The sequence below is a fragment of the Chlorocebus sabaeus genome, chromosome 6 (assembly GCF_047675955.1).
Source record: "Chlorocebus sabaeus isolate Y175 chromosome 6, mChlSab1.0.hap1, whole genome shotgun sequence".
NCBI classification, from domain to species: Eukaryota; Metazoa; Chordata; class Mammalia; order Primates; family Cercopithecidae; genus Chlorocebus; species Chlorocebus sabaeus.
The window spans coordinates 49,736,603-49,759,954 of record NC_132909.1 but is presented as its reverse complement, the minus strand read 5'-3'; the positions used below and the strand labels follow the sequence as shown (position 1 = coordinate 49,759,954).

The 23,352-nt window shown below is 56.7% G+C and overlaps 3 protein-coding genes across 14 annotated transcripts in view; 1 reads left to right on the top strand and 2 right to left on the bottom strand.

Annotated features, from left to right (window-relative positions):
- Positions 1-2,837, top strand: part of NFIX (nuclear factor I X) — a 100,973-nt gene extending 98,136 nt beyond the window's left edge. For all 8 annotated transcript variants that reach the window (XM_037992066.2, XM_073016890.1, XM_073016889.1 and 5 more), the window contains one exon: positions 454-2,837. In XM_037992066.2, the coding sequence (XP_037847994.1) occupies positions 454-468 (15 nt within the window). In that variant the 3' untranslated portion in view covers positions 469-2,837. The remainder of the gene's footprint in view (positions 1-453) is intronic.
- Positions 2,838-2,954: 117 nt separating this feature from the next.
- Positions 2,955-8,732, bottom strand: LYL1 (LYL1 basic helix-loop-helix family member). Its single transcript, XM_007995457.3, has 4 exons — positions 8,405-8,732; positions 6,670-7,028; positions 6,485-6,576; positions 2,955-5,567 (listed from the first exon to the last, which is right to left on the bottom strand). The coding sequence occupies exons 2-4, from the start codon at positions 7,002-7,004 to the stop codon at positions 5,152-5,154; spliced, it is 843 nt and encodes a 280-aa protein (XP_007993648.1). The 5' UTR covers positions 7,005-7,028; positions 8,405-8,732; the 3' UTR covers positions 2,955-5,151.
- Positions 8,733-10,781: 2,049 nt separating this feature from the next.
- TRMT1 (tRNA methyltransferase 1) lies at positions 10,782-23,320 on the bottom strand. 5 transcript variants are annotated; one of them, XM_037992061.2, is made up of 17 exons: positions 23,198-23,320; positions 22,692-22,976; positions 22,543-22,598; positions 22,173-22,315; positions 21,826-22,013; positions 18,844-18,959; positions 18,653-18,765; positions 15,754-15,902; positions 15,520-15,606; positions 15,374-15,443; positions 15,155-15,289; positions 14,986-15,071; positions 13,646-13,754; positions 13,469-13,545; positions 11,363-11,482; positions 11,142-11,271; positions 10,782-10,956 (listed from the first exon to the last, which is right to left on the bottom strand). In XM_037992061.2, exons 2-17 carry the CDS (start codon positions 22,949-22,951, stop codon positions 10,810-10,812), a joined length of 1,986 nt encoding a protein of 661 aa, XP_037847989.2. In that variant the 5' UTR covers positions 22,952-22,976; positions 23,198-23,320; the 3' UTR covers positions 10,782-10,809. The 5 variants fall into 5 exon arrangements, with proteins under 5 accessions (XP_037847989.2, XP_037847990.2, XP_037847991.2 ...); XM_037992062.2 differs by having other exon boundaries at positions 22,692-22,886; positions 23,198-23,306; XM_037992063.2 differs by lacking the exon at positions 22,692-22,976 and having other exon boundaries at positions 23,198-23,307.
- Between the last annotated feature and the right edge of the window lie 32 nt (positions 23,321-23,352).

The following is a 23,352-nucleotide window of genomic DNA, read 5'->3' as shown; positions in this document are numbered from 1 at the left end:
AATCCAAAGAGACAGAAAGAAAACTCAGCAAGAAGCTGGGCCACCCCCACCCCATTCCTAAAACCCCTCTGGGTACAAAAGCCCCAGCCTGGCATCTTCCCCACCCTCCAGGACCCACACAAAAACCTAAACAATTGGAAACATGGCCAGAACTCAGGCCTGTGCCAGCGCCAGCCATGGGGGTCCCGCCCGCTGGGCACAGTGCCCACGGGAAGGCCAGCTGGACTCTAGCACTAGGGGCAGAGTCTCTGAGGGGGCAGGGTTCTCGCAGGAGGGAGGGAGAGAATGAGGATACCCTTTCTTCTCCACGGGAACGAGGTGGGTGGTGGCTGCCCGGCACCCTGGCTCTTTGGGAGCTGGGCGCTTGAGGGGCCAGGTCACTGGGCCAGGTAGGAGTGAGATGGGACCTGCCACAGCTGTTCTCAGTATCGCCTCTTTTTCATCCTGTTTCAGTCCTGGTTCCTCTGATAAGATCGACAAAAGAAACAACAAAATGAAAAGAAGAGGTTCCTCGAAAGGGGGGAGAAGAAATTTTGAGACATGGAAAAATCCCCCAGCCCAGCCCAGCCCCACCGAAAAGCAAAAATTACACGTCGTCAGCCACTCAGCCCTTCTCTCCTCCAGCCCGGGGACCCCTGTGGGCCCCAGAAGCAGCCCAGTTCTCGGAGAACCCTTGGAAGGGGTCTCGGTGGAGCTGTGCACCAGCAGCCAAGCAGAAAGAAACACGCGACATGGACTCTGTCAAGTAGAGGACAGAAAGCAAGAAAGGATGCAGAACTGCCTTCCTCCCCACCACCCCGCCCCGGCCTTCTGGGGAAGGAACAAAGTCCCCAAACAAAGCAACCAGCACAGTTCTGAAGGGGCCTGGCCTCCACCCTCACCCCTTCCTAGGGGAACCCCACCCTCCACATGGTCGGAGCTGTCCTAGGGAGCCTGGAGGACCAGCTTGTAAAGATGATGGGGTTTAGATCCCTCAGGCCCTGCCCTCCAGACTCCGCCCTTCCCTTCCTCCCTTCCTCCCTCCCTCCCTCCCTCCCTCCCTGCCAAGGCTCCAGCTTCTTCCCCCAGCTGTTCCAGACCAGGAGGGGGAGAGCAGCCTCCACTTACCCCACCCCACCCTCGGGCTAAAAGCCTCCAGGCGGGCAGGGGGTGACCCCTGGAGCTAGTTGCGTGTCCCAGAATGGAGGGTGTTTTGTCACCCCACCCTGAGCCTCAAGAGCAGTTCCTGGGGCCCTGGACCCCTCTGTACAGTCCGTAGGAGAAAGTCGGAATGCTCTCGACGGCCTCGTCCTAGCCTGGGACAGGCCCCCTCTCCCCTCTCTCTGCAGGCCAGGAGGGCCTCCTTCCTGCCACGAGGGAGGGGAGTCGGGCCCCAGGTCGCCCCCGCCCCCAGCCCTGCATGCAGGTGCCCTCGCTCCGCCCCATCAGTCCCTGCCCCTGCCCCTCACGCAGACTGCCCTGCTGGGGCCGGGCCGGAGGGTGGAGCAGAAAGGGGACCCCGGAGCCAAGCGAGGAGGACCAGGCAGCCGCCGCTGCCGCCGCTAAGTCACCACCTGCGCTTAGGTAGGCGTCCTGCTCGCCGACTTTCAGTTCCTTGGGAGGGTGTTGGGTGTCGTCCTTTTCAAAAGTGTTTTGGAGCTTTCTGTGCCCCCCACTTTCCCCCTGCCCCCCCGTGGCCACTTTTCTCTGGATTTTAGCTGTAATGTCTTTACTCTTTATTTAGGGGTGGGGCATTCATTGTTTGGGTCTTTTGCTGTTGGAATGGGAACTCCTCCATTTGAGCAACTTGGGAACAATTTGGTAACACACCACAGGAAGTAGCTCTCCCCCCCAGCCCCCTCTTCCCTCAAGGAGGGTTGGGGGGCCTGTCCAGAGGGTCTTCAGAAGCCCCCCTGGGAGGGAGGGGAGGATGAGCACGCCCAGCTCCCCTCCAGGGTGTGACTTGGCCCCTCTGGCTTGTCTTTCTGTGCCTTACTCCTTCCTCCTGCGTCTCCTGTCCCTGGCCCCTTCTCGAGTCCTTGTGCCTCTCTCTCTTTCTCTCTTTCTTCATTGTATGAAAACACAAAGCACAGGTCAGGATCCTCTGAAAGAAAATCCAACATTGCACCACGTAGGGGTGGGTTATGGGCTGTATTTATTGTGAATCTAGTTTGTGAGGCTGTGGCCCTGAGCATGCGGAGGGAGGGAAGAGAGGAGGGAGTGTCTGGGGAGGGGAGGTCAGCGACCTGGGGCTGAAGGGGCAGGCAGGTGGTGCCTGCTACCCAGCTGGAAGCCACAAGGTGGCTGACCCCAGGGGCGGCTTTTGTTGGAAATTGAGTGAAGCCCTCCCCCTGTCCTCAGCGTGCAGCCCTAGAGGACCCCAGGGCTGAGGGGCAGTGGATCCTGCGGGAGTCTCCCGGGGCGTGGGGAGTAAGGCCCCGGGGGTGGGGGGCCGGGTGGGCCGGGCGTGACGCGCGGTCAAAGTGCAATGATTTTTCAGTTCGGTTGGCTAAACAGGGTCAGAGCTGAGAGCGAAGCAGAAGGGGCTCCCTGTCCGGCCGCACGTGCCCTTTCCCTCGACGACAGTCGGGGCCTCGGGCGCTGTGTGACTGTGGGAGCCAGGGTCTGCAGGGCGCCTGCCCGGGCGAGGTCGGAAGCTGCAGGCCAGCTGGGCCCGGGCCGGAGCGTGCCCGGCGGGGCTGCCCGGGCGGGCAGGGGGTGGGGGCTGCTCCTTTCCCAAGTGTTGTTGTGAGGGGCAATGAGGGCAACAGGAGATGTGGGGACGTGTTAGGAGAGAAAAAAAAAAAAAAAAACAAAAATATATATGGGGGAAATGAACTTTTTTTTTTTTCATTGAACCAAGTGCAATGCATCAGAGAGTTTTCCTATCTTTGTATGTTAAGAGATTAAGAAAAAAAAATTCTATTTTTGTTGTAATGTCCTCGCGGCTCTGGGGACGCTAAAAGAACCGGGCCTGCCCCGCCCTGTGCGGGGATAACGAAAGCTGAGTGTTTTTCCCTTTTTTTTCGTTCGTTTTTAGTTTTTTTTTTTTCAAGTCGTTTTCCTGCGTTGACGAGGATGATCTGGGGTTTTTATTTGTTTCGTCGTTCGTTCTCAGTTTCGGTGGGAGGGCTGAAGGAAACGTTCACATTTTAGAGTTTAAAAAAAACACCTCGACATTTAAAAAATAACCAACACAAGATCAAAAAGGAAAAGGACGAGAGAAAAATTATTTTTAAGATAATTAAACATAAAACCCTGGTGCTTCTTACATTATAAAGTACGTTTTAAAGAACCCACAAACTATTATACATAAGTTTATGAATCAATTAAATATCCTGCACTTGTTAGGAATACGCATATCCCTTCTTTGTTGAGTTTAACGGAACGGGACAGCGGCGTGCCCCCGGCGGCTGGACTGCTCCGGTCGCGGGTCTCCCCGGGCGCCCCTCCCTGGGGCCCAGCACCCCCTCCTCGCCCCATCCCCGTCTGGGTACAGGGGCGCGGCAGGGGTCCCTGGCCCCTCCCCCGCAGAGGTCAATGCCAACGAACAAACGTCCCCTCCCTCCCTCCCTCTCTGCCCCGAGCGCCCTTCTTTGAGCCAGACGCCAACTTGACCCTCACCAGCATTATCAGGAGCGCGCTCAGCAAGTTGGTAGTTTCCTCCCCACTTTCCCGGCGCCCCTCCCGCCCCCATTCAACATCTCTCATCCTATCCCCGACCCCCTCCGGGGAACACCGGGAAGGCTCGACGCTCCAGGACAGGACCAGCCACGCTGACAGGTCGATTTGCCCAGGCCCGCGCCCGCACGCACGCACGCACACGGCCCCGCACACAGCCCCGCCCCACCCCGCAACCAGCCCTGTCGACTGCCTTACACACCCGCCCCCGCGCTGGCCGGCCGACCTAGTGCCTTGTTCTCACCCCCGTGCTGGCGGAGCGGACGCCGCGCTCTGGGTCCCAGAGGGGCCGGGTGGCTCAGACGACCCACCACTCCCCCACCCCGACCGTGCTGAACAGACCCCCCACACGAGAGAAAATAAAGGAGCAATAAAGTCACGAGAACTTTCGTCCCCCAATCGAGAGCCCGAGGGGCACCCCAGCCCCGCCTCTGCTCCCCCCCACCCCACCCACCCTCGGGGCGCCCCCCTCCCCCCGCAAGCCAGCCTGGGCCAGCCCCGCTTCGGCCCCTCCCGGGAGATCCGTGCGCCCGACCAGCACCAGCATCGCGGACCGCAAAGGCCGCCCGTCCCGTCAAACAAGTTTCTTCTTAGGCTAAGAAACGCAGTATATACGAGTATCTATATATAGTACTAATGGATTTGGTGTGCTTCCCCCTTAGCGTCCCCCTCCCTCTGCTCCTCCTCCTTCAGCCTGGTCTCCCCCTCTTCTCTGCCCTCCACCCCCGTCTCTGCACTGAGATACATAAGAAACAAGGGTAGTTTACTGTCTGTTTTGTTTTCTGGGTTTTCAGTGTCCTAGCGGAATGCAAGTAGGCAGCCAGCCCGTCTGTTCCCTCTCCGCCCCGCCCCGCCCCGCCCCCGTCACTGCGCTTCTGTTATACCATCTTTGCCTGACTCTCTCCGGCTTCTCCATTGAATGGCTAATGTGTATGTGAAATAAAGAAATAAAGAAAAACAAACGCAAGAGCGCCTGACCCTTCGCTAACGCGACCGTGCGGGACTGGGTCGGGGTCGGTAGGGTGCGTCCCCAACTTGGATTCTGCGCCTCTCTCCAAGCGCCGGGAGCGCAGCAGACGCCGTCGACAAGCGTCTGTCCCTGGGTCTCCGGGAGGGGCCGACGGTGAGAAAAGTGAAGGCTCCCCAGCCCCTCCTGGCCTCCCCCCGCGACCCCAGCCCGGAAAAAATGAGGCACCACTTGGGTCCTATGACTGCTCTGCCATGTTAGTTTGCCAACCGCGCCCCTGCGAAGGGGAACCAGGCAAGGCCACTTCCACAGGGTGGTGGGTGATTTTTTTTAAGAGTCTGCGGGTCCCTTGGGGGGCGATGATCACCCTTCCGTACCCCCGAGACCTTGCCCCTGACGTCTTCACTGGTCCTTCTTCGGGGGAGTTCGCACCCGAACACGCGCAGCACGTCCACTGCCCTTTCCTCGACGGCCCTGGGCCGAGTCCCCGGTGCCCTCCGGCTCAGAAATGCTGGCGAGTGCGGTCACCGCACCTCTGGGCTCAAAGCGGTTTGCTCCATCTTTATTGGCCGGGCCGCCGCACCGGGGCTGCCGTCGGGGTCGGCCGGGGGCACGGGCTGCGAGCGCGCTGCCGCTTCGGCCCTGCGTCCAGAACCCCGGCGGGCGTCGTCGTCTGGGACCCGGTGCACCGGCCGTTTGCGGGGCCCGGGCGGGGTGGGGCCTGCGGCCAGAGCTGCCGCTTGGTCGCGCAGCAGCCGCACCAGGAAGCCAATGTACTTCATGGCTAGGCGGAGCACCTCGTTCTTGCTCAGCTTCCGGTCGGGCGGGTGCGTCGGCAGCAGCTTCCTCAGCTCGGCGAAGGCGCCGTTAACGTTCTGCTGCCGCCAGCGCTCCCGGCTGTTGGTGAACACGCGCCGGGCCACCTTCTGGGGCTGGTGCCCTGTGGACAAGGAAGGCCGGGTTGGCGCCATGGCCCAAAGGGCGGCCTCTCCTGCCCTCCCGCTAGGCACGCAGCACCCTCATGAGAACTTAAACCCAGGCCATGGGCTGGGACTTTCTCCACCCAAGGGGTCCACGGGTAGCTCTCCCCACCCCTCCCAGAAGCCACCCAGACAAGAATCATCACAGGCCCGGCCTACGGACAATGGCCTGCTGTGTCTGTGACTGTGGGCTCCTTTATGTCAATGACTGAGATTCCCTAAGGAAAGATTTCCTTGTGGTTGTTTGGGAAGCTGTCCCTGGGGACCTCATTCAGAGTGTGCCCAAGTGTGGCTGGCTGGGTGTGTTCGTGGGTCTGAGAGGTCCTCTCATTATGACTGACTGACTGACCTGTGTCTCATAGGCTGTGTGAGACTCTTATGTCTCATGGCTGTGGTTATGTGTGATGTTGCCATGTGGCTGTTTCATGAGTGGCTGTGGTTGTGTGGCTGATTCTTGTGTGGCCATGGTCCTAAGTGGCTGTGGTCCTGTGGCTGTCTTGTGTGTGGTTGTGGTCCTGTGGCTGTCTCTTGCATGGCTGTGGTCTTGTGGCTGTCTTTTGCGTGGCTGCACATTCTAGTGGAGCTGTCATTTTGTGGCTCCCATACCTGGTACAGCATGCTCTGTTTTGCCATGACTGCGGCTACAAGGCCTGGCCTGTTGCGTGGCGGTGGTTGTGTGGTGCTGGCTATGGGACTGCGGTTGTGCACATGGGTAGAACCTGTGTGGGCTGTTCTCTGTGTGTGCTGGAAGCACCTCTCCCCAAGGTGGGAGTAGAGGACAGACATGAGCCCCACACAGAGACGGCCCGGCCTTCCATGCACCCACAAGTGCACACACAGGCACGCAAACCCACAAGGCACACAAACCCACACTCACCCTCAGCCAGGTCCAGCTCACAGTGGCTTGGTCTCCGCTTCAGCCGGCTGCTAGGGAAGACGCTAAAAGGTCCTGCTGGCCCAATGTAGACACTGTAAGGGGTCGTGGGTCACTAATGCCTTGTGGGCAAGGACCCTGGCCCCCAATCTCCACCCCACCCCGCCCCGCCCCAGCTCCCCACTGACCTGTTGAGGAAGGGGTGAGGGTGGTAGTGCAGGGCCAAAGTGGGTGGGGCAGTTCCCAGAGTGGAGAGTTGCAGCAGCGGGGGCTGCAGGGTGCCCAGCTCTGTGGTGGGCATGGCTGCCCCTGGGGGCCTGCTGTGGCCCAGGCTGATCACTGGTACACCAGGTGGCAGCCTGGGGGGCGAGGAGCCTCCTCGGTGACCCACCTCCTCCACCTGCGGGGGCCCAGGTGAGGCAGGCTTAGGGGGTGGGGCAGGCGCTGGGCTGGGGGCACACACCATCTCTGCCTTCTCAGTCATGGTGGGGCCCACCTCTGCCTGTGCCTGAGGCGGGCACATGGACCCCGACGTGGGGGTACTCACCTGTGGGAAAGAAGGCAGCCAGTGGGAAGGAGGACTAGGTGCCCTGCTCCCACCTTCTTAGCCCGGAAAAAACCCTCAAATGGGAAGAGGGGGGGAAAGGAGGAGGGGAGGGGTTTCAGTAGGCAAAGGCAGATGGCAGGGGCAGGCCCAGAAACTTCCAGGACATGAGAGGGGTCCTGCGTTAGAGTAGGAGGCGCCCACCTAGGTGCTAGGCAGCGCACTGTCCCTGCGCTTTTTGTGACCCAGGAGGGGCGCTGTTGCCCAGCCTCTGAGCAAATATTCCTTCTGCCAGAATTCCCTCACCTCTGCAGCCTGGAGGGAACAAGACAGGGAGCCCCTAACTGATCCTGGGATCTCCAGAAACCCCAAGATTAACCCTGTTACCCTCAGATCTAAAGATCCGATCCAGAGACTCCTCATTGACTCATTGATGCCATGTGAGCTTGGAATCCCTCCAAGATGGACTCTGACCCTTCACAGATGCCCCCCACCCCCCACCCAGGCTGACCCTCTGCACCTCACGAATGACCCTGTAGTTCTTCCCATTGCTGTCCCTGAAAGTGCTCTGTAATTGCTCTAGTGACCCCCACTCCTACTGCAAATGTCCCCCATAGCAACGCTGTGACCCCACTACTGACACTATGACCTCCAATGCTGACCCTAGACCCCCAAACACTGACCCCACTGCCCAGTCCAGTCATGTCCCAACCCTCCCTCTGGCTTGGAAGCCCCCACCCTCATCAGCATCCACACTTTTTAAAATTTGTTTATTTTTTAGATACAGGGTCTCCCTCTGTTGCCCAGGCTGGAGTGCAGTGGTGCAATCATAACTCACTGCAGCCTCAAATTCCTGGGCTCAAGCCATCTTCCTGTCTCAGCCTCCTGAATAGCTGAGAGTACAGGCATGTGCCACCATGCCCAGCTAAATTTAAAAAAAAATTAATTTTTCAATAGAGACAGGTTCTCACTCTGTTGTCAAGGGTAGTCTGGAACTCCTGGGCTCAAGTGATCCGCCTCAGTCTCCCAAAGTGCTGGGATTACAGGCATGCACCACCATGCCCCTCCATCATCCACACTTTTGCATACTGTTTTGACATCCCTGTTTGCTCTTGGTTCCAGAGTCCAGGATGTCCTAGCAAGGTGTGAGACTCTTGGCCCCTCTGCCCTGTCTTCCTCAGCTAGGCCCTGGGGAAGCAGGCCTGGCCCCTCACAAGTAGGTCCCTGCTGATGGATGGATGGATGGATGGATGGATGGATGGATGGATGGATGAATGAATGAATGAATGAATGAATGAACGAACGAACGAACGAACAAAGGAATGCAGGCTGGGTCCCAGGCCCAGGATCCTCCACCTTTAGGCCGGTTCCCTTCTTACCCCAGCACTGTTCCTGCAGCCTGGTGAGTGTCCTGGCTCTGTCCCGTCAGGGTTGGCAGTCTGGGCCAGGGTGTGGTTTCCAGCGTCGGGCCAGGCTCTGCTGTCTCGCTCCGGTCCGGCCTCAATGCTCCAGGCCCCGGCGCTGGGCCGCGCCTCCTCGTGGGCCTCGGAGGGCCAGGATAGCCGAGGTCTCCGCTTAGGTCTCCTCCAGGGAAAGTGAGCGGCTCCCGGGCCGGCCTTCCCTCTCCCCGCCCCCGGCGGCCCGGTTTCCTCCCTCTCACCCCTGGCGGCGCAGCGGCCGGAGGATGCTGGCCCAGTGCAGATAAGGGCCGGGCTGCCTGGCCGCGCCTGATAAGGAGCCTGGCTGACCCCGGAGGAAACCAGCGGGCGGGGACCTAGCAGCGCGGGCCTCCCGGCCCCGCCCCCAGCCGGTGCTGGCAGGACTCGGTCCGCCACCCCTCAGGGCTTCGCCTTCCGCTCCCCCAGGCACTGGAGGGACCCCGGGCCTCTGGGGACCCGGGCCCGAGGGCAGCCAGGGAGGAAGGTGCCTGGATGCACACAGGGGGTAAACTGAGGCAGGGAAGCTGCCTCCTCTTATGTCGTCTGAGTCTGCCCTTTGGCTTTGAACACTCCCTGCCCGAATGTCTATGCTGATGGGGGTGAGGGAGAGCCCTTTCCGGCCCGTTGGGGCCGCATGACCCTGGGCCCCCACCTTCTCCTCTCTTCACCCAGCCTGGTTCCTCTTTTTACAGAGGCCCTTCCCGCCTCTCCACCACCCCTACCCGGGAGTGGGGCACCCAAAGGGAAACAGTTCTAACAGTCTGGCCTTGGGTGTCCAGCCTGGGCAGGTGTCCCAAGCCCTCAGCACAGTATCCACACATTTCCAAGCCCAGGAGGGTGAGAGGAAGTGCCATGGCTGTTGGGGATGGGGTGGGAAGTTGGATTTCCTAGGGTGCCGAGGCTGGTGTGACCTTCCAGTAGATGCCCAACAGGTCCCCACAGTTCTAGGCCTCTTGGCTACAGCATCACATAACTCCAACTTGGTGGTCTGTGGCCCTCACCCCACAGCACCCGACCCCTTCATGGGGGGCAGGTATCCTGGCTTGGTGGTAAACCTCAAGACCCCACTGGAGCCTCCCACAGGGAGAGGCTCTGGGCACAGCCAGGCCGCAGCAGCTACAGGACTGCCGCCCACTTGTGATACTCATGCTTTGGCCCATGTGTGTGTCTGGGCAACTGCAAGAGCCCCCAGGCAGGCACCCAGCACCAGGACTACTACCACCCCCCCAGGAATGGGGCGGAGCACAGGACCTCATGATCAGCACCTCCATTGCTTTCCTCCAAAGAAGCAGGAACTAAAGTTTTCTGCAGTAAAGGCCAGGCGTGGTGGCTCATGCCTGTCATCCCAGCACTTTGGGAGGCTGAGACTGGCGGATTGCTTCGGCTCATGAGTTTGAGACCAGCCTGGAAAACATGGCGAAACCCCATCTCTACAACAAATACAAAAATTAGCTGGTTGTGGTGGTGTGTGCCTGTAGTCCCTGCTACTCTGGAGGCTGAGGTGGGAGCATGGCCTGAGCCTGGGAGGTCGAGGTTGCAGTGAGCCAATATTGCACCACTGCACTCCAGCCTGGGCCATCCATACATCTAGACCTTGCCTCAAAAAAAAAAAAAAAAAAAAAGTTTAAGCACTGAAACTAACTCTGATATCCCTACAATGAGGGTCCTAAGATTAGCCTCATTACATATGGGGATGAAGGGCGCAGGAGCCAGAGAGGGGATCCTGCCCCAGAACTCTTCCTTAACCTTACTAAAGCCCGCTCTGGAGGGCAGGGAGGGGTACAGCTCCCCCTCACTGGGTGTCTGGGCAGCAGCCTGCGAGGTCCCTCTTTGTGTGCACGCCCCCTCGGGCCTCAGGGCAGGAAGCACCTGGTCTGGAGCGGATGCACAGGGCGCCTGGTTCCGGTCCAGCTTCCGCCACTGCGGCCCCTGGAGAGCTGGGCCAAAGAAACCAGGCGGCGAGGAGGCAGCAGCGCGAGGACACGTGGGGGTTACCGGGCAGGAGCGCCCCCGTATGCGCAAGCCGGCGGCCTGGAGCGCGTTGAAGGTGGGAGGGGGAGAGGGACAGAACCCCCCGCGGGAGCCAGCGCACAGCTGCCGCACCGTGGCCACTTCGGGAACCGCAGGCTCCGACTCTGGGGTGGCTCAGTGACCCTCGCTGCAGAGGGGCCGACCACTGTGCAGATGGTCAGCTCCTACCTCCCATACAGGCTCAACACTCCACTCAGGCAGGGGCGAACGACCCCCAGAGGAAGACAGGAACAGATCCCAGTCATGCAGCTGTATGGACCAATACACAAATCACAGGCAATCGGGAGAAGGTGACGTGACATCTCTTTATTGGTTCAGTCTATGCCTGGCCTAGCGGCATCCCCAGGTCCACGGGGGCTCTGGTTGGAGGTCTCTGGACAGTCAGGGGCAGCATCAGCAGAAACCCTGGGTGTCGGGGGGCTGTGGGAGTAGCAGCACTGGTCCCCGCGTTGACAGGTGCCCTGGTGGGAAGATGGTGGGTGTGAACCCCTGCCCCGAGCTCAGCAGCCCCTGATGGGTTCCTTTCCTGGAATGGGCAGCCCACTCCCAAGCACTTGCCTGGCTCCAGCTCCCCCAGTTCTCTCCCTGTTGCCCAAAGGGGAGACTCACATGTCCTGTAGTGGGAGAAAGGGAGGAGGGACCTCACCTCCTTAAACCTCTTGCAAGGAAATGTCTTGAGCCGGGCAGCCCGCTGGGCCGCATCTTCCGGCGGCTCCTTCCGCTTGTTCTGAAGCAGCCTGCGTCTCTCCTCCATAGCTTCGTCGGCCGCCTTGCCCCTGTGCGAGGGGAGGAGTAGGTGGGACCTCATCTGCCCTTTTACCTCTGCTTTCCCTGGCTGAGCCCCACCCCCACTCTACCACCACTCACCCTGGCCGGGCACGAGGCCGGGGACCCCAGTTGGCCTCCGGGTTGGCCTGGAAGCGCTTGAGTCCTAGCTGGCGGGAGCTGGGGTTGGCATCTTCCCGGATGGTGAAGTTGGCCTGCAGCCTAGGGAAGCAGGGGTGGGGCGTCGGGGCTGGGGGCAGCGGCCACACGAGTGTGTCCCAACTCCCCACAGGGCCTGTCCGCCTCCACCACACAGCACGAGGTGTCTGCTCATGTCAGGATTCTCTCATTCATCTAATAAACATTTTTCGGTTTTTTAAAAGAGATAGGGTCTCCGCCAGGCACAGTGGCTCATGCCTGTAATCCCAGCACTTTGGGAGGCCAAGGCGGGTGGATCACCTGAGGTCAGGAGTTGGAAACCAGCCTGGCCAACACGGTGAAACCCCGTCTCCACCAAAAATACAAAAATTAGCTGGGCGTGGTGCCGGGTGCCTGTGATACCAGCGACTTGGGACGCTGAGGCAGGAGAATCACTTGAACCTGGGAGGTGGAGGTTGCAGTGAGCTGAAATCATTATCACTGCACTCCAGCCTGGGCAAGAGAGTGAGCCTCCGTCTAAAAAATAATAATGAAATAAAGATATACGGTCTCACTCTGCTGCCCAGGCTGTAGTGCAGTGGTGTGATCGCCATCAAAGCTGCAGTCTGGAACTCCTGGGCTCAAGCAATCGTCCTGCCTCCTCCTCAAGCTCCTGAGAAGCTGGGACGGCAGGCAGGTACCACCATGCCCAGCTAATTTTTTGTTTTTTTGTAGAGATGGAGTCTTACTGTGTTGCCCAGGCTGATTTCAAATTCCTGGGCTCAAGCGATCTTCCCGCCTTGGCCCCCAAAGCACTGGGATTATAGGAATGAGCCACCACGCCTGGCCCTAATAAAACATTTTTATTTAACGACTGTGTGCCTGCATTGTTCTCAGTGCTGGGAATAGACAGTGAACAAAATGGGCAAAAAGCTACCCCTGGTATGCTGATGATGCTAATTTTCTTTTCCCCCCCTTTTTTTTTTTTTTTGAGACGGAGTCTCATTCTGTCGCCCAGACTGCAATGCAGTGGTGCAATCTCGGCTCACTACAAACTCTGCCTCAGGTTCAAGCGATTCACCTGCCTCAGCCTCCCGAGTAGCTGGGACTACAGGCATGTGCCACCATGCCTAATTTTTTTTTTTTTTTTTTTGTATTTTTAGTAGAGACAGGGTTTTGCCATGTTGGCCAGGCTGGTCTTGAATTCCTGACCTCAGGTGATCTGCCTGTCTTGGCCTCCCAAAGTGCTGGGATTACAGGTGTGAGCCACTACTCCCAGCCCAGTCAGCAGATTTTGTTATTTTTATTTTTATTTATTTATTTAATTTTTTTTTTTTTTTTTTGAGACGGAGTCTTGCTTTGTCGCCCAGGCTGGAGTGCAGTGGTGCGATCTTGGCTCACTGCAAGCTCCGCTCCCTGGGTTCACACCATTCTCCTGCCTCAGCCACCCGAGTAGCTGGGACTACAGGTGCCCGCCACCACACCCAGCTAATTTCTTTTTTTGTGTGTGTATTTTTAGTAGAGATGGGGTTTCACCATGTTAGCCAGGATGGTCTCGATCTCCTGACCTTGTGATCCGCCTGCCTCAGCCTCCCAAAGTGCTGGGACTACAGGCGCAAGCCACTGTGCCCGGCTATTTTTTGATTCTTTTTGAGATGGGAGTCTCGCTCTGTCGCTCAAGCTGGAGTGCAATGGCGTGATCTAGACTCGCTGCAACCTCTGCCTCCCAGGTTCAAGTGATTCTCCTGTCTCAGCCTCCCGAGTAGCTGGGATTACAGGCACCCACCACCACACCACGCCTAGCTAATTTTTGTATTTTTAGTAGAAATGGGGTTTCACCATGTTGGCCAGGCTGGTCTTGAACTCCTGACCTCAGGTGCCTCAGCCTCCCAAAGTCATGGGATTACAGGCGTGAGCCACCTACCCAGCCCCAGTCAGCAGATTTTGAATCTCACTTGAAGAATGGGCACGAGTCAACACAGATGGGGCAGCATGTGTGTTGTCTGCACACACGTGTGCTTCCCATGCCTATGGGCAGCCCTGGCCCCTCCCGCATGTGCTTGCCCCTACCTGGGTTCCACACTGAGAATGCGGAACGCTGGGCTGGTCTCTGATAGTCGTTCCCGTTTCACCGGACATTCCTTCTCCTGGGGGCAGAGGTCAGAGGTTAGGGAGTACTAGGCCCAAGGGACCTCCAGGTGACCACCACCTGCCCTCCCACCTGCATGAGGTCAGCCCTGCCCTCACCCAGCAACGCATGATGTCCCAGAGGGCGGAGGCAGGGGCATCTGTCTTCACAGCGTTCTTACAGGCGTGGGACAGCGAGACCCGGAAGTCAGCGTGGAGGAGGGCCGACCTGGGGGACAGCAGGGATCATGAGGGAGAGGCCGGACCCCTTGACCCCAAAGCCTGAGCTGACCAGTGTGGGTCAGACTACCTTCGGCAAGGGCTCATGGCTACAGAGTTCATTTCTTTTCTTTCTTTTTCTTTTTTGAGATGGAGTCTTGCTCTGTTGCTCAGGCTGGAGTGCGATGGCGCAATCTTGGCTCACTGCAGCCTCCGCCTCCTGGGTTTAAGCGATTCTCCTGCCTCAGCCTCCCGAGTAGCTGGGACTATAGGCACGTGCCCCCACGCCCAGCTAATTTTTGTGTTTTTAGTATAGACAAGGTTTCACCATGTTGGCCAGGATGGTCTTGATCTCTTGACCTTGTGATCCGCCTGCCTCGGCCTCCCAAAGTGTTGGGATTACAGGCGTGAGCCACCACGTCTGGCCTTCTTTTTCTTTACTTTTTTTTTTTTTTTTGGAGGTGGAGTCTCACTCTGTCGCTCAGGCTGGAGTGCAATGGCGCAATCTTGGCTCACTGCAGCCTCTGCCTCTCAGGTTCAAGCGATTCTCCTGCCTCAGTCTCCTGAGTAGCTGAGATTACAGAGGTGGGTCACAACATCCGGCTAATATTTTTGTATTTTTAGTAGAGACGGGATCTCGCCATATTGGCCAGGCTGGTCTCAAACTCCTGGCCTCAAGTGATTCGCCCGCCTCAGCCTCCCAAAGTGCTGGGATTATAGGCCTGAGCCAATAAGCCTAGCCTAATTTTGTTTTTTTAAGAGACAGGTTCTCACCCAGGCTGGAGTGCCATGATCACAGCTCACTTTAGCATCAAACTCCTAGCCCAAATGATCCTCCTGCCTCAGCCTCCTGAGTAGTTAGGACTACAGGCATGTACCACCATGCCAGACTAATATATATATATATGTGTGTGTGCGTGTGTGTGTATGTATATATATACATATATATGTGTATATATGCATATGTATGTATATGTGTGCGCGTGTGTGTGTGTATATATTTATTTATTTAATTTATTTTTTAGAGATAGGGTCTTATTATGTTGCCCAGGTTGGTCTTGAACACCTGGCTTCAAGTGATCTTCCTGCCTCAGCCTCCCAAGGTACTGGGATTAGAGGCAAGAGACACTGCACAGGGTTCTCCCCACCCCCTCACAAGTTCTATGCATGAGAATCCCTGGACTTGCCCCAGGCCACCCTGTGGTCAGGGACAGGCTCCTCCCAGCCCCAGGGGCTCTTACCGCAACTGCAGGAGGCTGGGTGTGTTGCAGTGAATGGTGCTGCTCAGCTGGTCCAGGGTGTAGTACAGAGGCACATCCGGGAGCTCCTGAGATGAGGGACAGGATGGGCATGAGTGGAGATGGGTGGGCATAGGTGGAGCCCCCTCCCCCATCACAGCCCAGCCCTCACCTCAGTGATGACGCTCAGAACCCCTCGCATCCGCTCCGAGGTGTGGAAGCGGCCGGGGTTAGCGCTCACAGCCTCCAGGACACGGCCCACAAAATCCAGGTCATGGATGGGCTCTGCCCACACGGGGCCACCAAGCTGGGGGAGCACCGGGGACAGGTAAGCAGGGACCATGACCTCCGAGACCCTCTCGCTCCTCTGCCTCCCCTGGCCTCGCCCTACCTGGTGTCGCTGCCCACAGTGCTCACACTCCGGTGTCACGGGGGGACCACAGGCTGCAGAGAACTTGACCCTAAACAGAGAGGGGTGGTTGGTAGGGAGGGAGGAAAACCCTGGGACGCCCCTTCTCCTCCTTCCTCCCTGCTCACCGGCTGCCGGGGACTCCTGATGCTTTGCCGAGGCGCTGAAGGTGGTAGGCCCCGCAGCCCACACACTGGAACACCAGCGCCTGCTTGCTGTGGGGGGTATCAGTGGCCATGAGTTGCCAGCGTGACCACCACACCCCAATCCTCCCTTAGACTGGCTCTGCCCAGATCCCCCAGGGCAAGTTCCCGTCTCCTCTCTCAATCCGCCACCCCCCCGCCCCTGGCCCCGGGGCTGACCTGGCTGAGGCCTTGACCTTGGCCTGGCCGGTGAAGACACGGACAAAAACACGCACGTAGAAGTCAGCGCTGATGCTGAGCAGCGGCACCACGAAGCGCTGGTAGCAGTTGGCGCGGAGGTCCAGGCTGTGCAGGACGATTCTCAGGGCCTGGGGGCGGGGGGTGGGTGTCAGCCTCCCTTCCACTATCCACCCACCCCACCAGGAGCCCTATATGGTACTCACAAATACAGGCTCAGGGCCAGCTCGCTGGTCTCCAAGCCCACCCCCAAGAGTCCTGGCTGTGGGACCCGCAACAGGTAAGTATCCCCTCTCTGTGCCTCAGTTTCCTCATCTGCAAAATCACAACAGTCCCTCTCTGTGGCACTGCCAGGGACACTAAATGAGTGAGGAAAGCACAGACCCAGCCTATTCTGATTAGCATCATTGGTGTGCCCTGTAGCATTACTGAGGACCCACGTTCCAGCCCCCAAGGGCTCTGTGGGCATGAAGCAGGGATACTGGGTGCTGTAGAACTGCCAGGGCCTGGGCCGGGCACGGTGGCTCACGTCTGTAATCCCAGCACTTTGGGAGGCTGAGGCAGGAGTTTGAGACCAGCCTGGCCAACATGACGAAACCCCCATCTCTACTAAAAATACAAAAAATTAGCCGGGTGTGGTGGCGGGCGCCTGCTACTTGGGAGGCTGAGAAGCAGGAGAATCACTTGAACCTGGGAGGCGAAGGTTGCAGTGAGCTGAGATCTCACCACCGCACTCCAGCCTGGGCAACAAGAGTGAAACTCCATCTCAAAAAAGAAAAAAGAAAACAGCCAGGGCCTTTCTGCTAGTGTGAGACTCTGATAGGGGAAAGGAGACAGCATTTCCCAGGCTGACTTGATGACAGGACCCTTTAGGAACAAGGATAAGAGCCCTCTGTGGACCAGGCTGGAGTGCAGTGGCACTATCGAGGCTCACGATAACTTTGAACTCCTAGGCTCAAGTGATCCTCCTGCCTCAGTCTCCAGAGTAGCTGGGACCACAGGCATCCATCACCACACCTAGGTAATTTTTAGGGTTTTTTTTTGTAGAGATGGGGTCCTCACTATGTTGCCCAGGCTCCTAACCTTAAGTGATCCTCCTGCCTTGGCCTCCCAAAGTGCTAGGATTACAGGCATGAGCTGCTGCACATGGACACTCAGTCTTCTTGAATCCTGATCAGACACTCAGCAGGGTCAGATCTTTTTTTTTTTTTTTTCCTTTTTAGAGACGGACGGAGTTTTGCTCTTGTTGCCCAGGATGGAGTGCAATGATGCGAACTCCTCCGCTCACTGCAACCTCCGCCTCCCAGGTCCAAGCGATTCTCCTACCTCAGCCTCCCAAGTAGCTGGGATTACAGGGGCCTGCCACTACGCCCAGCTACTTTTTTTGTTTTTTTGTATTTTTAGTAGAGACGGTATTTCACCATATTGGCCAGGCTGGTCTTGAACAGCTGACCTTAGGTGATCCGCCCTCCTCGGCCTCCCAGAGTGCTGGGATTACAGGCGTGAGCCACCGCGCCTGGCCTATTTCTTTTTTCTTTTTCTTTCCTTTTTTTTTTTTTTTTTTTTTTGAGACGTAGTCTCGCTCTGTCGCCCAGGTTGGAGTGCAGCAGTGGCAGTTTCGGCTCACTGCAAGCTCCGCCTCCCGGGTTCACGCCATTCTCCTGCCCCAGCCTGCCCCAGCCTCCGGAGTAGCTGGGACTTACAGGCGCCCGCCACCACGCCCGCCTAATTTTTTGTATTTTTAGCAGAGACTGGGTTTCACCGTGTTAGCCAGGATGGTCTCCATATCCTGACCTCGTGATCCGCCCGCCTCAGCCTCCCAAAGTGCTGGGATTACAAGTGTGAGCCACCGCTCGTGGCCCTTTTTTTTTTTTTTTTTTTTTTGAGACAGAGTCTCGCTCTGTCGCCCAGGCTGGAGTGCAGTGGCCTGATCTCGGCTCACTGCAAGCTCCGCCTCCCGGGTTCACGCCATTCTCTGGCCTCCGCCTCCGGAACAGCTGGGACTACAGGTGCCCGCTACCACGCCCGGCTAATTTTTTGTATGTTTGGCGGATACGGGGTTTCACCGTGTTAGCCAGGATCGTCTGGATCACCTGGCCTCGTGATCCGCCCACCTCAACTTCCCAAAGTGCTGGGATTATAGGTGTGAGCTACTGCGCCTGGCCTATTTTTTTTTTTCTTTTCTGAGATGGGGTCTCCCTCTGTTGCCCAGGCTGGAGTGCAGTGGAGTGATCTTGGCTCACTGCAACCTCCCTCTCCTGGGTTCAAGTGATTCTCCTGCCTCAGCCTCCTGAGTAGCTGGGATTACAGGTGCCTGCCACCACACCGGGCTACTTTTTGTATTTTTAGTAGAGACAGGGTTTTACCATGTTGGTCAGGCTGATCTCAAACTCCTGACCTCAAGTGATCCACCTGCCTCGGCCTCCCAAACTGCTGGGATTACAGGCATGAGCCACTGAGCCTGGCCTTCAGAATATTATTGTGCCCATTTTACAGATGCGAAAAAACTGAGGACCAGAAAGGTGAAGTCACTTGCCCAGAGCCACCATCAAAGCTAGGATTTAAACTCAGTCCTGGAAAAACCACCTTTAAAAAAATATTTATTTTGAAAAGTTGTTTTAATACAGAAAACTAAAACAATGTGGCCATGCACTCTTATCCTGGCCAAAGCCACTGTCCCCAAATGACCACGATTATCAGCCCATGCTCTTAGGAACTACGTGGGTTGAAGACACGCCTGTCGTTAATAGCCTGGGATGCATCTGGCCATCTGCGTGGAGGAAGCTGAGCAGGTCTGAGGAGGGGGAAAGTGTATTGGGAAGGGACTCAGACAACCACCTGTCCCCCGGTCTCCCTGGCTGGCTGGCAGAGGGCCCCTCACCATCTCGTGGCAGGCCCGGCTCTTGAGGGCCATGGCCCCGTACTTGCTGTAGCATGTCTCCCCGCTGTTCCCTGCCAACACCGCCATGTCCGTGCAGGTCACACACAGCAACCCTGCAGAGAGGGGCTGGGCAGTGAGAACCCTCCAACACCCCAGGCCCTGCTCCTACCCCAGTGCCATCCCAGCCTCACCTCCTTCACTCACAGCCTGCACAGCTGCATCCAGGAAGGGAGCTGGGCTGCCATAGGGGTCCAGATCAATGACGTCGAACCTCTCCGACACCCTCTGGTGCTGGTACATCAGCATCCTGGGTGCAAAGAGGGCCAAGTCCTCAGCCTCCCGCACCAGGTACCTTCTCTGTCCCCTACACATATTAACTCCTACAGTGCGGTGGTTTGGGTCTGAACTCTGGGGGCAGATTCCCAAGTTCACATCCTGGCTTATTTATTTATTTATTTTATTGTATATATTTTTGAGTCGGAGTCTTGCTCTGTCGGCCAGCTGGAGTGCAGTGTCGTGATCTCGGCTCCCTCCAACCTCCGCTTCCCCAGTTCAAGCAATTCTTATATCTCAGCCTCCCGAGTAGCTGGGACTACAAGCATGTGCCACCATGCCCGGCTAATTTTTCTATTTTTAGTAGAGACGGGGTTTCAACATGTTGGCCAGGTTGGTCTCAAACTCCTGACCTCATGTGATCCATCCGCCTCAGCCTCCCGAAGTGCTGAGATTACAAGTGTAAGCCACTGCACCTGGCCTTGGTCATTTATTAAACTGCACAATTTTCCTACTTAAGAAAAGCACCATGTGGACCTCAGTCCACACATCTGAAACAACAATAATACTGATATAAGACGTATCTGCCTGACACCATTTCAAGCAGTTTATAGACGTATTAACACATTTTTTTTTTTCTTTCTTTGGAGACAGAGTCTCCCTCTGTCACCCAGGCTGGAGCGCAGTGGCGGGATCTTAGCTCACTTCAACTTCCACCTCCTGGGTTCAAGTGATTCTCCTACCTCAGCCTCCCAAGTAGCTGGGATTACGGGCACGTGCCACCATGCCTGGCTAATTTTTATATGTTTAGTAGAAACGGGGTTTTACCATGTTGGCCAGGCTGGTCTGGAACTCCCGACCTCAAGTGATCCACCCGCCTCGGCCTTCCAAATTGCTGGGATTACAGGGGTGAGCCACTGCGTCTGACCTCATTTTAAAATTTTTGTAGAGACAGGGGTTTCACTGTGTTGCCTAGGCTGATCTTGAAATCCTGACCTCAGGCGATCCTCCTGCCTTGGCCTCTCAAAATGCTCGATTACAGGCATGAGTCACCATGCCCAGCTAATTAATTTTCATTGTCTGTGATTACTATTTGGATTCTAGTAGGGTCAGAAAAGTAAAAACTTTTTTCTCTGGAAAAGGTCAGATGGTATTTTAGGCTTTGTGAGTCATATATGGTACCTACTGCATATTCTTCTTTTTGAAGCTTTTTTTTTTTTTTCTCGCTCTGTTGCCCAGGCTGGAGTGCAGTGGCGCAATCTCGGCTCACTGCAAGCTCCGCCTCCCAGGTTCATGCCATTCTCCTGCCTCCGCCTCCGGAACAGCTGGGACTACAGGTGCCTGCTACCACGCCCGGCTAATTTTTTGTATGTTTAGTGGATACGGGGTTTCACCGTGTTAGCCAGGATCGTCTGGCCTCGTGATCCGCCCACCTCAACTTCCCAAAGTGCTGGGATTACAGGTGTGAGCCACTGCGCCCGGCCTATTTTTTTTTCTTTTCTGAGATGGGGTCTCCCTCTGTTGCCCAGGCTGGAGTGCAGTGAAGTGATCTTGGCTCACTGCAACCTCCCTCTCCTGGGTTCAAGTGATTCTCCTGCCTCAGCCTCCCGAGTAGCTGGGACTACAGGTGCCCGCCACCACGCCCGGCTAATTTTTTTGTATTTTTTAGTAGAGACAGGGTTTCACCGTGTTAGCCAGGATGGTCTCGATCTCCTGACCTCATGATCCGCCCGTCTCGGCCTCCCAAAGTGCTGGGACTACAGGCTTGAGCCACCGTGCCCGGCCTTTTAAGCTTTAAAAATGTAAAAAACATTCTTGGCTCGTGGGCCATTAATAAACCAGGCTAGGCCAGGCGCAGTGGCTCACGTCTGTAATACCAGCACTTTGGAAGGCCGAGGCGGGCAGATTACTTGAGGTCAGGAGTTCGAGACCAGCCTGGCCAACATGGTGAAACCCCATCTCTACTAAAAATATAAAAATTAGCCAGGTGTAGCCGGGTGCAGTGACTCATGGCTGTAATCCCAGCACTTTGGGAGGCCAAGGCGGGCAGATCATGAGGTCAGGAGATCAAGACCATCCTGGCCAACACGGTGAAACCCCATCTCTACTATAAATACAAAAATTTGCCTGGTGTGGTGGCAGATGCCTATAGTTCCAGCTACTTGGGAGGCTGAGGCAGGAGAATCACTTGAACCTGGGAGGCAGAGGTTGTGGTGAGCCAAGATCACGCCAGTGCACTCCAGCCTGGGCAACAGAAGGAGACTCCATCTCAAAAAATAAATAAATAAATAAATAAATAAAAATTAGCCAGGTGTGGTGGCACGTGCCTGTAATCCCAGCTACTCGGGAGGCTGAGGCAGGGGAATCGCTTGAACCCGGGAGGCAGAAGTTGCAGTGAGCTGAGATCATGCCACTGCACTCCAGCCTGGGCAACAAGGGTGAGACTACATCTCAAAAAACAAACAAACAAGCAAACAAACAAAAAAAAAAACAGGCTGTGAGCCCCATAGGCTATTGTTTGCCAACTCTTGCGAAGGTCACCAATTTTGCCTGTTTTGTTTCCTGATGCATTTCTAGCTCTGAAAACGGTGCCTGGCACATAGCAGACACTGCATATAGTATGGCTCATTTGAATGAATAAAAGGAGTATAAGAAGTTAAAACAGAGACCAGAATGCTACTTATTTCTGGCACAGAGTATGGATCGTACAATGATTATCTATTACTTACTCATCACAGCAACCCCTGTAAAACTAGTTTTCTCAGTTGACAGACAAGGAAACTGGGGCTCAAAGAGGCTAAGTCACTTACTCAAGGTCATAGAGTGAGAATAGGACAGAGCCAGAATTTTGATCCCAGGCAGCCTTGTCCCATAGCTAGGCCGTGATGCCCAGAACCTACCGGGCATCTGCTTGGCTGGGCTGTACCAGGTGTGCCACGTCATTGAGCTGGACATTCCGGCGTATGAGATCCACAGCCCGGGCAGAGGTATCGTTTGCAACCACAGATCTGAGCCCAGGCACCTCTAGGGCAAATCGAATGGAACGTAGGCCTGAAGCTGCCAGGCCTTCCAGCACATGCAGGCCTTCCTGTTGGAGTAAGCAGAAAACTTCCCTCACACCTCCATCTCCATCCTCTTCTGGGCCCCAAGGAGCCCCCACCACCCACCTCCTATAGCTCTCCCCCTCCAGGAGCCCTCTGTCTCCCGCTAAATTCCAGGACTGCCAGCTGCTATGGTCAGGCCCCACCTCACAGATTTCCCCCACGGCCGCTGTGCGAGGTTGGTCTCCTGAGGCCAGGTTTTCATTCTCTTTCAGTTCAACCTTTTCCTCCTCTTGCTCTGACAAGTCCACGACCACCTTTTGCGTGTCCTTCTCTCCTGGCACCTTGACTGCAGCCACCCAGAGGCACAAGTCAGAGAGTAACCAAGTCCCCTCTAAGAAACCTCCCCTTAATCTCCAAAATATCTTCCCTGAAATCCCTGGGGAAAGGCTGAAGGAGCAGAACCCAGGGCCTGCTATGTGGCTGAAGCCTCTCGATTTGGGCGGTAGAAGGGCCCAGGCAGGGAGATAAGACTTGTGTGACCCCCGCCCGCCAGAAGCCTGGACCTCCACTCACTCTGGATTCCTTTGGCCCCAAGCTGAATGCGAGCAAACTCGGTGATCACAGCACATCTGGTGGGAGACAGAGGACTAGCTCATACCCCGCCCCCGCCATCCACACTGACCCACTAGCCGATGCCAGGCTGACCTCTGACCCCTGCTCACGTCAGGTCCCGATTGAATTCCTGCACCGGGTTATAAAAGACCTCGTTGGCGCTAGGAAAGGCGATTTTGGCAGCCCCCTCGGTGATTGTCGTCTCCTGGACTTTACGTGGGCAATCTTCTCCGCAGGGCCCGGTGCCGTTCTCCATTGCTGCTGGATTCGGCAGCCCTGGGGACTGCCCCTCGAAAAACCGGGCTCTACAGAGCACACGGGTGGGGCGGAGAGTGAGGCTTAGCCACAGAACGATCCTTGCATGAGACATCCGCTGGTGCCTCTGTCCGCCAAGCCTGGTTCAGGGGGCGGGGAAAGGCACAGAGAGGGTCAGAGAGCCGCATTCTGGGCCCGGGGGTGTCAAACATATCTATGAAGTAGAAACTAGGAAGACCTGCGGCCTCGGTAAGCTGATAACCCCTCGTTTTGGGGATGACTGGTTCCTGCGGAGCCGATGCCCTCGTGCAGGCCCGCCCTGAGTCCGAATCCCTTCCCGCGCTGCCCAGCCCCTCCTCACCTGGTCTCGTAGCCACAGAAAACCGAATTAGTGAAGGTGCACGTTTCCCGAATTAGGACCTGGGCGCCGCCATGTTAGCACAGTGGGTGGGGGAAATCACATGATAGTGGTTGGCCAATCAATGAGGACATGGACGGTGGGCGGCCGGGATCAAA

What these genes read in the sequence shown, in the direction of transcription:
- TRMT1 (XM_037992061.2), bottom strand. Translation starts at nt 22,951, where the DNA reads ATGTCTCATGCAAGGATCGTTCTGTGGCTAAGCCTCACTCTCCGCCCC. An exon ending in GCAGGCTGTGAGTGAAGGAG is followed by an intron (nt 18,766 to 18,843) that starts GTGAGGCTGGGA and finishes CCCTCTCTGCAG; the next exon opens with GGTTGCTGTGTGTGACCTGC. An exon ending in CCCAGCCTCCTGCAGTTGCG is followed by an intron (nt 13,755 to 14,985) that starts GTAAGAGCCCCT and finishes GCTGTCCCCCAG; the next exon opens with GTCGGCCCTCCTCCACGCTG.
- LYL1 (XM_007995457.3), bottom strand. Translation starts at nt 7,004, where the DNA reads ATGTGCCCGCCTCAGGCACAGGCAGAGGTGGGCCCCACCATGACTGAG. An exon ending in CCTCACCCCTTCCTCAACAG is followed by an intron (nt 6,577 to 6,669) that starts GTCAGTGGGGAG and finishes GACCCCTTACAG; the next exon opens with TGTCTACATTGGGCCAGCAG. An exon ending in TGAGCTGGACCTGGCTGAGG is followed by an intron (nt 5,568 to 6,484) that starts GTGAGTGTGGGT and finishes CCTTGTCCACAG; the next exon opens with GGCACCAGCCCCAGAAGGTG.